This window comes from Mus musculus, chromosome 2 (genome assembly GCF_000001635.26).
Source record: "Mus musculus strain C57BL/6J chromosome 2, GRCm38.p6 C57BL/6J".
In the NCBI taxonomy this organism is placed as follows: domain Eukaryota; kingdom Metazoa; phylum Chordata; class Mammalia; order Rodentia; family Muridae; genus Mus; species Mus musculus.
The window spans coordinates 70,661,289-70,674,753 of NC_000068.7; the positions used below are offsets into that span (position 1 = coordinate 70,661,289).

The 13,465-nt window shown below is 43.5% G+C and overlaps 1 protein-coding gene across 2 annotated transcripts in view; it reads left to right on the forward strand.

The window, feature by feature from the left end:
• Nucleotides 1–220: 220 nt before the first annotated feature.
• Nucleotides 221–13,465, forward strand: part of Gorasp2 (golgi reassembly stacking protein 2) — a 30,217-nt gene continuing 16,972 nt past the window's right edge. The window contains exons 1-2 of one of the 2 annotated variants that reach the window (NR_027343.1): nucleotides 221–472; nucleotides 11,277–11,473. Coding sequence is in view for 1 of the 2 variants with exons in the window: in NM_027352.4 (NP_081628.3) it covers nucleotides 410–472 (63 nt within the window). In the remaining variant the exon portion in view is untranslated. The remainder of the gene's footprint in view (nucleotides 473–11,276; nucleotides 11,474–13,465) is intronic. The other variant, NM_027352.4, reaches the window with a different exon arrangement.

Below are 13,465 nucleotides of genomic sequence, written 5' to 3' on the forward strand. Positions count from 1 at the left end.
AGCGCCAGGCGTGCTCGGCATCTGCTCCCTTCCTCTCTGGCCTCTGGTCACCAGGAGGCGCTGCGACCAAATACCCTTCTGCGAAGGTAGAAACGCGCCGAGATAAGTCTTGTCTGCTCCGGGGCCCCGTAGCGAGCCGTCGCGTTCCGGGCTGTCTTTCCGCTTTCTCGCGCTCCCTGCCTCCGCCCGCTGCGCTCTTCCGATCGTTCCCTCCGGCTCCCGTCAGGGGGCGCTGTCTGCGGCGTGGCAGCGGCCGTGGCTGCCGGGCGACGATCTCCCGGCGGGCTGTGCGGCCCGGCTCGGGCTGCTGCAAGTGCCACGTCCCAAGAGCTACGCGGAGTCGCCAAGCGGGCGGTGCGCGAGGCGGAGCAGCGCTGAGCCGGCCGGGTCGTACGGATCGCCCGCCGCCATGGGCTCCTCGCAGAGCGTCGAGATCCCGGGCGGCGGCACCGAGGGCTACCACGTTTTGCGGGTAAGGCCCGGGGGGACGCCGGGGCGGCCAGGCCCGAGTCCGCGGAGCACCCTGGGCGCGGCTGCCGGCGACGTGGCCCGGGACCCACCACCCTGGCTCCTGGCCCTCCGCACGGCCTCGCCGCGCACTGGCCTGAGCTTCAGAGTTAGGAAGAGCAAGGGGCGCCGCCTCCAGAAGGAGCCGGAACCCGTACCTGTGTTCTCGGGGAGGGTGACGGAGCCACAGGCTAAGCGGAGATGTCACGACCGGTGTCGGTTCATCTCGGCTACCCCTGGATGCTTGCAAGGGCCACCTGGACAGGGAAAGGAGCACGAACGGCCTCGGGCTAGATTTGACAGACTTAAATTTAGTTGATTTTTGATAGGACTTTTCCGTTCCGGGTCGCTCCTGACCCTTCCAGATCTCTCCAACATTTCCTGGAGGAGAGGAACTTCCGTTCTTCTTTCTAAGATGAAATAGTCGGGGAGATTGAGGTTTAGGTCCGCGGAGGAGAGTTTCCAAAATAGCCAGGCTTGATGAGGAAACGCAGCGCCAGACACCAGGGGTCAAAGACACATCCGCCTGTGAACGGTCCTTTCCTCGTGGAACCAGGAATGTGGTGACACCTGTGTGAGTGCTAACATGGGCTGTGAACAGAGTGGCCTCAGTCTGCATCGCCATTTAGGGACAATCTTCTCTGAGAGTGTGCTTGCTTACCTTCATTTTCTGCCCTGGGTCGCATGTTCTGAATGAGATAACGTTTTAAAATAGCCCAGATACCTGAACGATAGGACTGTGATTGGTCACCTGGTTGTCGGGATTGTGGTTGTCTCTCCATTCCACTCAAAAGAGACTTTTGAAGCCCTTGTTTTTCCAGGGTGTTTCTTCATATGCCATATTACTTTCCTATTTCCTTCAGCTAACCAAACTCCTAAATCCCACACTAATAGGAAACACAGGAGAAAGAACTGCTTCATCCCGGGTTCGTAGGAAAATTAATGGCGATGCTTTTTCATCTGGTCTGATTCTGAGTTGACTCATGTGAGGTGTATTATCCTGTTACTTGCAGATTCTGAGTGTGGCCATGAACCCTTAGGGAGCTGCAGTATTTTTATTATAATAAACACCCAGGGAAACCTAGTAAGACACATTAGTGTTAATGAGTAGGAAAAAAAAATAGTCTTTAGGGTCTTAGATGGATCTTCATGTCAACAGAACTTCAGTTTAATGAGCTCATTCCTATGGAAGACAGTTGAAGTATGTCGTCTTCATAGGTGTGCTTCGGAGGATTTCTGAGTGCACACATAGTTAGTACAGGTGTGTTATTACTCTCTTCCTTGAGCTTTAGAAATAGTAGGGGCAGCCCCAGTTACCAGTCTGCATCTGGAGCACAAATGTTACAAAATATGAAATCATTGTATAGAGGGTATAAACCAAGGGAGCTTTAGTGATTATGTCATGAAAGCAAATGTTTTTAAGTTTTTAACCCTCTCTCTCCCTGATTTTGCCACTCATTGCCTTACCTCTGTTTTCAGAGAGAAAAAAAGAGTTCTCTCCCTCCTATCCGTTGCTTCCTAAGGCATGGTGGTACGTCCCACTACAGACCCCGATCTTGTGAGCCAATGTGTCTATAGCAGGAAACTTTTGAGATAAACTCACCCATGTTTGAACTGATGTAATTTCACTTTCTGTGGTAACTACCAGTTTGCTGGCCGTTCACTTGTTAGTGGTAAAAACACTATTTGCTCTTCTGATGCCCGTATCTGCTGCTATCTTACAGGAATCCACATAATCAAGTAAACTTGGAGAGATTATTTTCAGTACTTACTGCTCAGCTCTGCTTTACAATCTTTGGGCAATCGGAAACAGACCCAGCAATTACTCTAAGCAGAGTACTTTATCTTCTTAGGTGCTATGAATTTCTGTCTTCCTGTCTGTTCTCTTAGGTGGCGTATACGTGTTTTTTTCTGCCTTCCCGCATGGTTCGGTGCAATTGTGATCCCATTATATATTTACTGTTATCCCCATTGCAGAGGTGACTGACCACGGCAGGGTTTCTCCTGCGGTCATTCAGTGTGTTTTATGCAGAGAAGCATCTCTTCCCACACCTCATCTGCTTTTCTCAGGTTTTTGCTTCTTTGTGTAACTGGTGGAAGCATATGATACCTACTGTGACTGTGATGTTTCCTAACAGGGCCGTGAGGTTCACTGCATTGAGCTTCATAGGAGAATGTGGTTAACTAGCACCTCCTGGTGTTGAGCACGGAGTTTTCTGGTCTTTAATTCTTCAAAGGATATGTTCAGACCCTTAAATTCTTTTTGTTTCACTTGAATTATACATTCCAAAATTACAGACTTAACATTCTGTAAGTACTGATCTTCATTTTACTAAGTTGCTGTGTTTTCTGGTTATCCGTTCTTTATAGAACACTTAAACACATTTCAAGATAAAGTTTCATGAAATTGCACTGTCTAAAGGTAAATACTGCTGGAGTTTTTGTCTTTATTTTCCTGTGCTTTCCTCTACCCCCTATATATATGCCACAAAGGTTTTGAATGCTGTGGCATAATGAAGTTGAGTGTGGGCAAAATATATATTAGAGTGGGGTGTGGTCAACCACACCCATAATCCAGCACTTGTGAGGTAAGGCAGGATTGCCAAAAGTTGAAGACCAAGTTTGAGTACAAAATGAGTTTTAGGCTACTCTTAGTTACAGACTGAGACCCTGTTTAAAATCAAGAACAAATAAAGATAGATTAGTCATACAGCCTAAATAATTAGCAGTTTTATTTCTTGGTAAGTAAATTGGAACTAATTAATTAATCAGAAAGCTGTACTTTCAAGGAAAAGTTTATCAAACACCCTGAATATTTTCAAAAGTTATTTTTTAAAAGTGGGTACTTAGGCCGAAGAGATGGCCCACTGGTTAAAGTCACATACTGCTCTTGGAGAAGACCCGTGTTCAGTTCCCAGCATCTAAATTGGATGGCTCACAAATGCCTATAACTTTAACTGTAAGAGTTATACCTCTGGCCTGTGCAGGCATATGCACATACCACTGCCAAAGTGAACTCTGTAGTACACACCTTTATTCCCAGCACTCTGGAAGCTGAGGCAGGCAGATCTCCGAGTTTAAGCTCAGCCTGGTCCATATTTTGAGTTCCAGACTACTTGTGTCACAGAGTTTAAAGAAATGTTACTTTTAAAATCCAAACAATAGGCTAGAACTATGTATCACTTTTTACAGACAATGTGTCCTTAGGGCTTCTAGGTTTTATAGAAGTACTATAGGCTGCCTCCTACAGTCCCTGTATGTTGAATGCCAGATTCTTGCTTCCATTTGACATTTGTTATTAAGTGAGTCTAACAAAGCCATTCTCAAAAGTTTCATCTTTAGAGTGGTCTCTTAGATGGCCATTATAAATTTTAAAATTCTGGCCTTACATAACACTCTGAGAAAGGAGCTCTCCAAGGACATTGTGGACCCAGCGCTCACACTAGTTTGGGGAAATGCTGTTTTACTCTGTTGACTGATGGGCCATTGATACGCTTTGCATCTCCACTGTAATCAGAAGCCTAACCCAAGCTTGCTGCAGACTCCACAGTAGTTACGTGCTAACTTCAAAGTGCAAAGTGACTGTAAATTAGTCCTGTAGAAAGAACACCTGGACCATTGGGTGGAGCTGCCCTATTTTAGGGGTGCCTCACTGACAAAGAAGCCCTGTTACAGGGGACTACTTTTTTGACAAACTCATAAACAACTGGGCTACTTAATGTTGTTTTCCAAATGTAATTATAATGCTATATAAGCAGGTCCCACCTGCAGATTCTGTCTCCCTCCCCGTTGATTTCTTCAGTTTAACACCAGGAAGCTTTTTAATTCATAAGCATTCTTTGAAATTACGTTCAAATGCAGGACACAGATGATTGCAGCTTCCTACAGCCCCAGATACACAATACATGAACCCAAGGGCACCTTTAAACATTGTATCACTGAACGTAAACTTTCTGTCCAAAGACTCAAGCAAGTTAATCTGGCGGGCTGGGCTCCTCACTGGCCAGATCTCCTGTTCTCCATTACCTGTGACTTTGGTAAAGATTCTGCGAAGTGCTGGTTCCATTGCCTTCGGGGCCAGCGCCACTGACACCACTGTACTTTTTTTTTTTTAAACCGTCTTTAATATTCTACTGAAAGGACTATATCCGCAGGATTCACTAACTTAAAAAAAATGTGAACTGGTAAATACTTGGGAAGTTCAGCATGTGCTTTGCAATCTGACTGCATATTGCGTGGGGAAATGTGATTATCTAGTAAAATGACTTGTTTCTTTAAAAGACACACTCAGAGTGGTTACTTTGAGAGACCGTATACTGCCCTGTTTGCATTGCAACTAAATTTTCTACACTAGGAAAAGGAATAATGCTGGCATTTTTCTTTCTCTTCTTCCCTTCACCCATACACACCTTTTGAAACCATGAAAACATATTTTCAGAAATGGGGAACCACATCGACTAGTGGGCATAGATACCCTGAGAGACTGTTCTGGTAGACCACTAGTGTCTAGTAGACACTGGGGAACTGGATTCCAGCCCCTGATGCTAGCTCGGCTGACAGCCTGTTTGTCTGAAAGTCGACTACAGCAGTGCCTTTGTCACCTTCGTCACTCAGTCCCACAGCACACATTAGACATAAATATTTGAAAACAAGTACTGTTAAATTATAATACATCCTACCCTTCGGTTATCCTGTGCATTAAGTGAGCTATTCCATGACACACTCTGGACTGTGGTAAAGACTCAATGAAGGTTAGCTGGTGGCCTTCTTACCAGCATTACATTATTGCCTAGTTTGTGAGATCCACTCTTGCAGTAGTAATAAACAGTTTCAGCAGTGTTCCTTTCTAATCAACGTGTAGCTACTTTCTGCATGTGTGCCTAGCCCAGTATATGCTGCTATTTGAAACAAGTTTGGAGGGAATTAACAAGGTGACTTGCTAGGCACCTGTGTCCGTGCACAGGCCTGTCAACCTGAGCTTGGTCCTTAGCTCCCACAAGACAGCAGGAGATAAATGACTCCCAGGAACTGTCATCTGATTTCCACACCCATCTTTGTGTGTACATTGCACACTGTCTTATCTGTCTGTCTGTCTCTCTCTCTCTCTCCCCCCTCCTCCCTCTTTTTCATACATGTACAAAAGTAATTAAGTATAAAAGTTAAAGTTTGCTTCAAATCTGATCCTTTAATTCCTGTCCCTAAAGTATATGCATATATAGTATTTGTTGCTTTTAAAGACTTTTCGTTTTTGAAGACATTGTTTGTTTCTTGAAACTCAGGTGAGCACCATTATCTTTCTCATTACTCCGTCCTGCTATGAGTGGATACAGTCATTTGTTCCTAAGAACCCAGGTGGTCAGGGCCGTCTTCTGCATTTGGTGTTCTTCGTGCCTTCCAGCTTCACAGACCGTCTGGTGATGGCCTCACTTCACAGTTAGAGAAGCACAGAGAGGTTAAACTGATGTGCCCAATCACACCGTTAGCTCCCCTTCCTCGAGGAAAGCATCTAACTCAGTATTGGAGCTGGGGGATTGGGTAGTTCTTGCCCCCTCTTCCCAGATCTTTTCTAGAAAGCTAATTTTGCCATGCTTTTCTGCCAATTCCTTCTAGTCATCAAGAGTTGGGGTTGTTTGTTTGCGATGGGATGTGTTTGTATTGGAGCTAAAGTCTCAGCCTTCTAAGTAGTTGGGACAATAGGCAGAGTGCTTCAGCTTAATAAATAACTCATTTCAAGTTGCTTTCTGTGTTATGCATTACATCATGGGACCAGTTGTTAGACGTGAAAGGAGAATTTGTTGGTTAATGAGGCCTAACAGTCTAGCCTGTCACAGAATCGTTACTATACATTTTGTCTTTTATAACCACAGAGCATTTAGGTTTTGGGTTTTTTTTTTTATGTCACATTTGCAAAATCTTGCATTGCTGTGATCATGTAAGCACACACATATAAGGATTTATGTGTGCAGTTGAAGTGAGTCCTCCAGGGCCCATATACATGGAATTATATTCTAGTCTTTTTGAGTCAGGGCCTCACTTTGTAGTTCAGGTTGGATCTCACTAGATAGCCTAGGCCAGCCTCAAATTTGTTGTAATGCCCCTGAATCGGCCTCCTAAGAACAGGACTTACAGGTGGGCCTACCACACTCAAGTGTTTTCTAGCCTTGATTAGTATCTTTTCTGCTTTTAAGTCAGTACAAAAGTGAAAATGTGGGGCTTAAATTGAGAGCCAGGGAACATGGTGGTACAGTTATTCATAGAGATTTTACCTGTGTTTTATAAAGAAGAATCTGTGGTACAGTCTGGCTGGGGAGGTAGTGGTTGCCAAGCACGAGGACCTGAGTTTAATTCCCATTACCCAAGTAGAAAAAAGCTAGGTGTGGTGGCCTGCTTGTAATCCAAGCATTAGAGATGCTAAGATAGGCAGATCCCTGAGACTTGATAGTTCTGGTCAGGGAGAGCCCCTGTCTCAAAAAGAAAGGCAAAAAGTGCCTGAGGAAAGATACCTTAGTTGCCCTCTGACTCCTCAGCCATGAGCACATCCACACACACAAAAGAATCTATATCAGTATCCCTAGCCATCAGAGAAATGCAATTCAGAACTACTTTCAGATACCTCACTCCAGTCAGAATGGCCATCATCAATAAATGTGACAACAAATGTTGGACAGGATGTGGAGAGAAAGGAAGCCTTAGTCACTGCTGGTGGGGGGAACAGTCACTGTGAGAACCTGCTTGGAGATTTCTCAAGAAGTTAAAAACAAATAGCTGTATCACCCAGCTACACTCCTGGACAAATACCCAAAGAACACCAAACTACCATAGAGGTGTTTGCATTCCCATATTTATTGCTGCTTTATTCACTATAGCAAAAGATTGCAATCAACGTATTTGTTTATCAGCAGATGAGTGGATAACGAAAATTTGGTATATGTATGTAAAATGGAATACTACTCTGTTCTTAAAAGTAAGTCAGAAAATTTGCATGAAAGAGAATAGATTTAGAATCTGAGTTTTAAGTGAGGTCACACAATCCCAGAAAGGAAAAAACCGGTTCTCCTCATGCAGAACCTAACCAATAAGATATGTGCATGTGGCTACAGTAACAATATACGTGTGGATACAGTGTATCATGCAGGAGAGAGGACAGGAAAAGTAAACATTAGGATGGAGGATGGAGGACAGAGGACGGACTGATGCAGGTAATGAGCATGCCTGTGAAAGGAGAGCGAGCTCAGTGTGTGTCTAGGTCTAGCTGTTGTGGATTTGCAGTTTGGTGGAGGACCAGCGCATGAAGATATAGACTCAATAGGCTAAGAGATGGCTCAGAGATTAAGGGCACTGACTGCTCATCCAAAGGACCCAGGTTTGATTCCCAGCACCCGCATGGCATCTCACAGGCTCACGAGGCCCAGTGTCCTCTTCAGGCTTCTGCAGACACCAAGCAGAATAGCCATGCACATAAAGCAAACTAATAAGAAAGTTAAAAGTACCTATTTATATTGGCAATAAAACTATGCAATCCAGTGTATAGCTTCTGTTCTGAATGGCCACCCCAACTGAATAGAAGTTCATTTAGTTTCATAGTGTTTTGGTATAGTTAGTTTCTGTTCCTTGTTTTTGGTTTTTGGTTTTGTTTTTTTTTTTAAACTTACCACCTTTTTAAAAATAAGTTTGAAATTTAAACAAGGACAGTGACACAATAATAAGTGTCCCACTTAGCCTGCTGTATCCAGGAAGTCCCCCATGGATCCCTGTCCAGGTGCTTTGTGGTAGCCATTGTGTTTATACGAGCTGCAAAGCATAGAAGTTATGCGTGAAGAGTGCCCAGCTTCACTCAAACTTCTGTTACTGTGAGACTGCCCCTCCTCATCTTCTTCTCCCAGTTGGAGAGCTAAAGAGGAGAAAAGGTTGGTGCTGACTAACACATGAAGTTGAAATGGTTTTTGTTATTATTATCTTTAATATGCATTGGTGTTTTGCTTTGCATATATGCCTGTGTGAGGGTGTCTGATCCCTTGGAATTGGAGTTACAGACAGGTGTGAGCTGCTATGTGGTTGTTGGGAATTGAACCAGGGTCCTCTGGAAGAGCAGCCAGTGCTCTTACCTCTAAGCCATCTTATCTCTCCAGTCCCACGAAGTGGAATTCATAATTCCAGAGAAAAGGAGGTGGGTGTTGTGTTACTCAATCCTAATTGTCACCTAGGAGATTAGAGTACACCTCTAGGTGGCTATCTGGGGCTTCCAATGTGAGTGGGTCCTCTGGACAGTGACTTCATAAGTGCATTACTCCCTGATTAAGTCGTTGTGATGGGATTATCAGAGGTGCTGAAATGTCAGTCTAGCTGGAGGGAGCAGCCATTGAGGTCATGAACTTGAGACTGTGTCCTAGGCTAATCCATTCTAATATCCTCTTTCCTTCTCTGCTTCCTGGCTGCCATGATGTGGCTTGTTCTTCCTGGCTGCCATGGTGTGGCTTGTTCTGCCTGCCCAGTTGACCTCCAGCTCATGAAACTGAGCTGAGCTGAGCCTCTCTCTCTTAGGCTGTTCTGTCAGGTGTTTTGTCTCAGCAAGGAGAAAACCCTGACTACAGAGGCTTTCCTGGGAAGGAATCAGTAAGACAACAGAGGAAGTCAGTGTGCAGGGAGGGAGTGCTTGATTGGTTCAGGGTAAGTTTGGTAAAACTTTAATATGAAGTCAGAAGATAGAAGTTGGAAGTTATAGACCTGAAAGATGGTTCACAAAGCCTAACCACTCGTGTTCAGTCAAAGAAACCCTCGTGGACTGGTCTCACAAGGGGTCCTCTCACTCTCACACACACACCATGACATGCACACACCCACAGTCACATCAGACAAACCCATGTGAAAAGGGAAAATTGAAAGTTATTGTATTTATGACCAGAAACGTCATTGGGCAAACTTAATGTTTTGCAGCTCAAAGCAGCACATTAATGAAAAATAGAATATGCCCTTAAAAATGCCCTTATTATGTCATGAATTTTTTATATGTTTGCTGTTCTGGTTGTCTGTTCAATATTTCTTTCTATCCTAAAATCCTCCCTAACTGGATTTTATGACCTATGGAAACTTCCCACTGTATCTGGACAGTACATTAGGAATTTCTTGTTTTGAAATAAATGACTCAAATTCCAACTTCTAGACATGTTCTGTGGCTGTTGTTGGTATTTTATTTTGGTTTTGGTTTGGTTTGGAAGACAGTTTTGTGTGTCCCAGCCTGGCCTAGACTCACAGTGTAGCTGGGGATGGCTTTGAACCCATGATCCTCCTGTCTCCACTTCCTAGACAGGTTCCACTTTTCAAACTCATTTTAATGTGGTAGAAACGGCTCATTTACAATCTCATAAACTTTGCTGGTTTTTTTTTTTTTTTGGGAGGGATAACAAGATCTAGACCATTCCACCTAGCAACCACTGGTGAGTGTCTCCATGTCTGTATCAAGCTCTTCCCAGCAGCTTGTTGAAAATCCTGTGTTTACTATTGCAAAATGCTGCTGACAGGACTCTGATACAGCTGTCTTTTGTGAGGCTATGCCAGTGCCTGGCAAATACAGACGTGAATGCTCACAGTCATCTATGGGATGGAACACAGGGTCCCTAAAGAAGGAGCTAAAGAAAGTACCCAAGGAGCTAAAGGGGTCTGCAACCCTATAGGAGGATCAACAATATGAACTAACCAGTATCCCCCAGAGCTGTGTCTCTAGCTGCATATGTAGTAGAGGATGGCCTAGTTGGCCATCATTGGGAAGAGAGGCCCCTTGGTCTTACAAAGATTATATGCCCAGGTGCAGGGGAATGCCAGGGCCAGGAAACGGGAGTGGGTGGGTTGGGGAGCAGGGTGGGGGGCAGAGGGTATAGGGGGACTTTCGGGTTAGCATTTGAAATGTAAATGAAGAAAATATCTAATAAAAAAATGAAATGAAGCCGGGCATGGTGGCGCACGCCTTTAATCCCAGCACTCAGGAGGCAGAGGCAGGTGGATTTCTGAGTTCGAGGCCAACCTGGTCTACAAAGTGAGCTCCAGGACAGCCAGGGCTATACAGAGAAACCCTGTCTCAAAAAACCAAAAAAAAAAAAAAAAAAAAAAAATGAAATGAAGAAAAAAATCCCGTGTTTAAAATGTATTGCATCCTCCCCCGCCCCCGCCCCCGCCCCCAGCATCACAGGCCGCACTGCCTTCTGTCTTATTGTGGTAGATGCGTGGTAACCTTTCTCCCAGTGAAGAAACCTCCATGACTATCTACTAAACACGCTCTGCTGAAATGGCCTCTTGTAGTTGCCATGTAGATGCGTGCTATCCAGCCCCATGTGGCTATTTTTAATAAGTTAACTGGAATTTAAGTTGCAGCCCTTAGTTTCATTAGTCAAGAGCTTTGTGGATGTTACTGGTGGCCACTGTATTGGAAGGCACCCATTCAGAGAGCTGTCGTCAGCATGTAGGCTAGAGCTGCCTTTTCTACGATGGAGCTCACAGTAAGTTAGATGATGCAGTAACCTCTTACCACTTTGGCTTATTACTCTGTTGATGCTGGAGGTCACACATGTGAATTGTGTGAAGTAAGTGTTCTGTGAAGAATGAACAAGAACAAAGTTTTATAGTTTGTTTTGTAGCTTTTACACTGACTGCTCAGAGGTTTTTTTTTTTGTTTTTTTTTTTTTTTGTTTTTTTTTTTAAACAAACAAATTTCAGGTTTTCACACTTTCCATGAAGTGGACATGCTCTCAGATTACAATTTCATTTCTCTTTTTCAGGTAGAGGAAAATTGCCTTAGGCCATTACATTAAGAGTCCCTGTAATGCATGGCTTGGTGAATTTTTACAAACAGTCCTTGAACAGCAGCCTCCTTCCAGTCGCACCCCACCCACTCCTATCCCTCCCAAGTGTGAATTCTGTCTGCTACACTGGTTTGTAGCAATGGCAATTAGTTGGCCTATTCTTGGAATTTATGGTAATATATACTCATTTCTATATGTCTTCTTTGCCTCGAATGTTGCTTTATCTAGATTGTGTTTTATTAATATACTTAGTACTGTTGAAAATATGCCAGATTTTCTTAGTCTGCTGTTGATAGGCATTTGTACAAGCTTTCGTTTGGGTCTAAAACAAATGTGCACTGCCAGGAACACCATCCTGCTCCTTTTGGAGAACATTTTCATACCTGTTTCTGTGGTAACACACTTTTAAGAGTGGAATATTGGGTCAAAAGGTATACATATTTTCAATATTAATAAATACTGCCAAATTGCTATTTGGAGCCCCACTAGCAGTGCTTGGGCTTTCTGAATGTGCACCCTCATTCACCATCCGTGGTTTCTATCTTTCTCGTTTATGGCTTAAAGTTATGTCAGCTCTAGCTGGGGGTAGTGGCACATGTCTCTAATCCCAGCCTTGGGCTATTCCAGGCCAGTCAGTCAAGCCTACACAGTGAGATTCTGTCTCAAAACAAAACAACTGTCTCCGTCTAATCTAAAGCTCTTATCTTTTATTACACATTTTAAACAATCTTAAAATTTCAAATTTAACCTATTTATCTTAAATTACTATAGTATAATATTTGACCCTATAATAAGTGTCAAATGGTCTTTGGAATCAGGGACATACAGTTTTTGTTTTGTTTTGATTAAGGTAGGCTTGAAAGAAGCAAAAGATAAGTCGAGGCCTTAGAAAGAACAGCGAGTGCTGAAATAGTCACCGGCTGCTGGTGAGTCTCGTGAGTGGATAAGATTGCACGAGGAGCCTACCCATGTAGAATGTCCATGCTACATTCTAAACCTTGTAGGCCTTCTTTTCTGTACTGCGACAAATGGAATACTAACTAGAGATGGATTTTCAGAGCTCCCTCTGCTGGTGTCCTAGCCATAATTAAGATATCTTCTTGCTTTAATTTGTGCTGGGCTCTAATGGTGTATGATAAATTTGAGAAAGAAATTAATTTCAAGGTCCATTAAAAGCAGATGAAATAGATGTTTGTAGCAAATGAAATGGAAAAATAGAAAGGGTTGTTTATTTCTTTTAGAATTCAGACTGAGCTTTGAGTCTCTTGAGTTACAGGGAGGATACTTGTGATGGTATTGGAGGCTTTCCATTTCAAACAGTACTTTATACTTTATTACACTGAGGGGGGTAGGGCAGCATGCTAGGAATCGATGCAGACTCACCTTTGCAAGTTGATGATAGTCCAAAAGCACTCTCCCTGGCTCTTTTTAACTAAAAGAGCAACTTTTCAGGGAAGAAGCCCCAAATTCATCAGTAAACTGGTTGGGTTCTAGATAATGCTACCAGTGGCCATTTAGAACCTACATTTAGTTCATTTATATTTAGATAATCAGATTAGGTGTGGACCCAGTTAAAAGAGAAATTATTCTGAAGGGTACCTAAGGGTTGGCTTAACTTTTTATTACCTGGGCAGCTCACATCTAACTGATAGCTACTTGTGGCGGGGTCCGTGACTAGTAGATGTGGCTTCACCCTCTTTCTAACTATAACTGGATCTGTTTGGTTTGATTTGGACAGAATCTCTCTGCTGTGTAGCTTGTCCTGGCATGTGCCACATGCTCCAGGAAGTCCCCTCTGCCTGTTAGAGTTGCTATTTGAGGAGAAATCTATTGGATATTTTGACTTTTAGCTGTTTTGATAGTACATACAATGGAACGTACATTTTCCACTTAAGAAAACTGAAGAATGTACTCTGATTGCTTTTGTACTAGAACACCCTTGGGGCTGGAGAGATGCCTCAGTGGTTAAGACCATATTCTGTTCTCACAGAGGACTGAGTTCAGTTTTCAGCACCCACACTGGGCAGCTCACAACAACCCTGTAACTCTAGCTTCAAGGATCTAATACTCTCTTCTGGCTTCTGCAGACACCTACATTTATTATGCATGCCATACACAGACATATACATGTAAAATGTAAGTAAAAATTAAATTGTATTTTATTT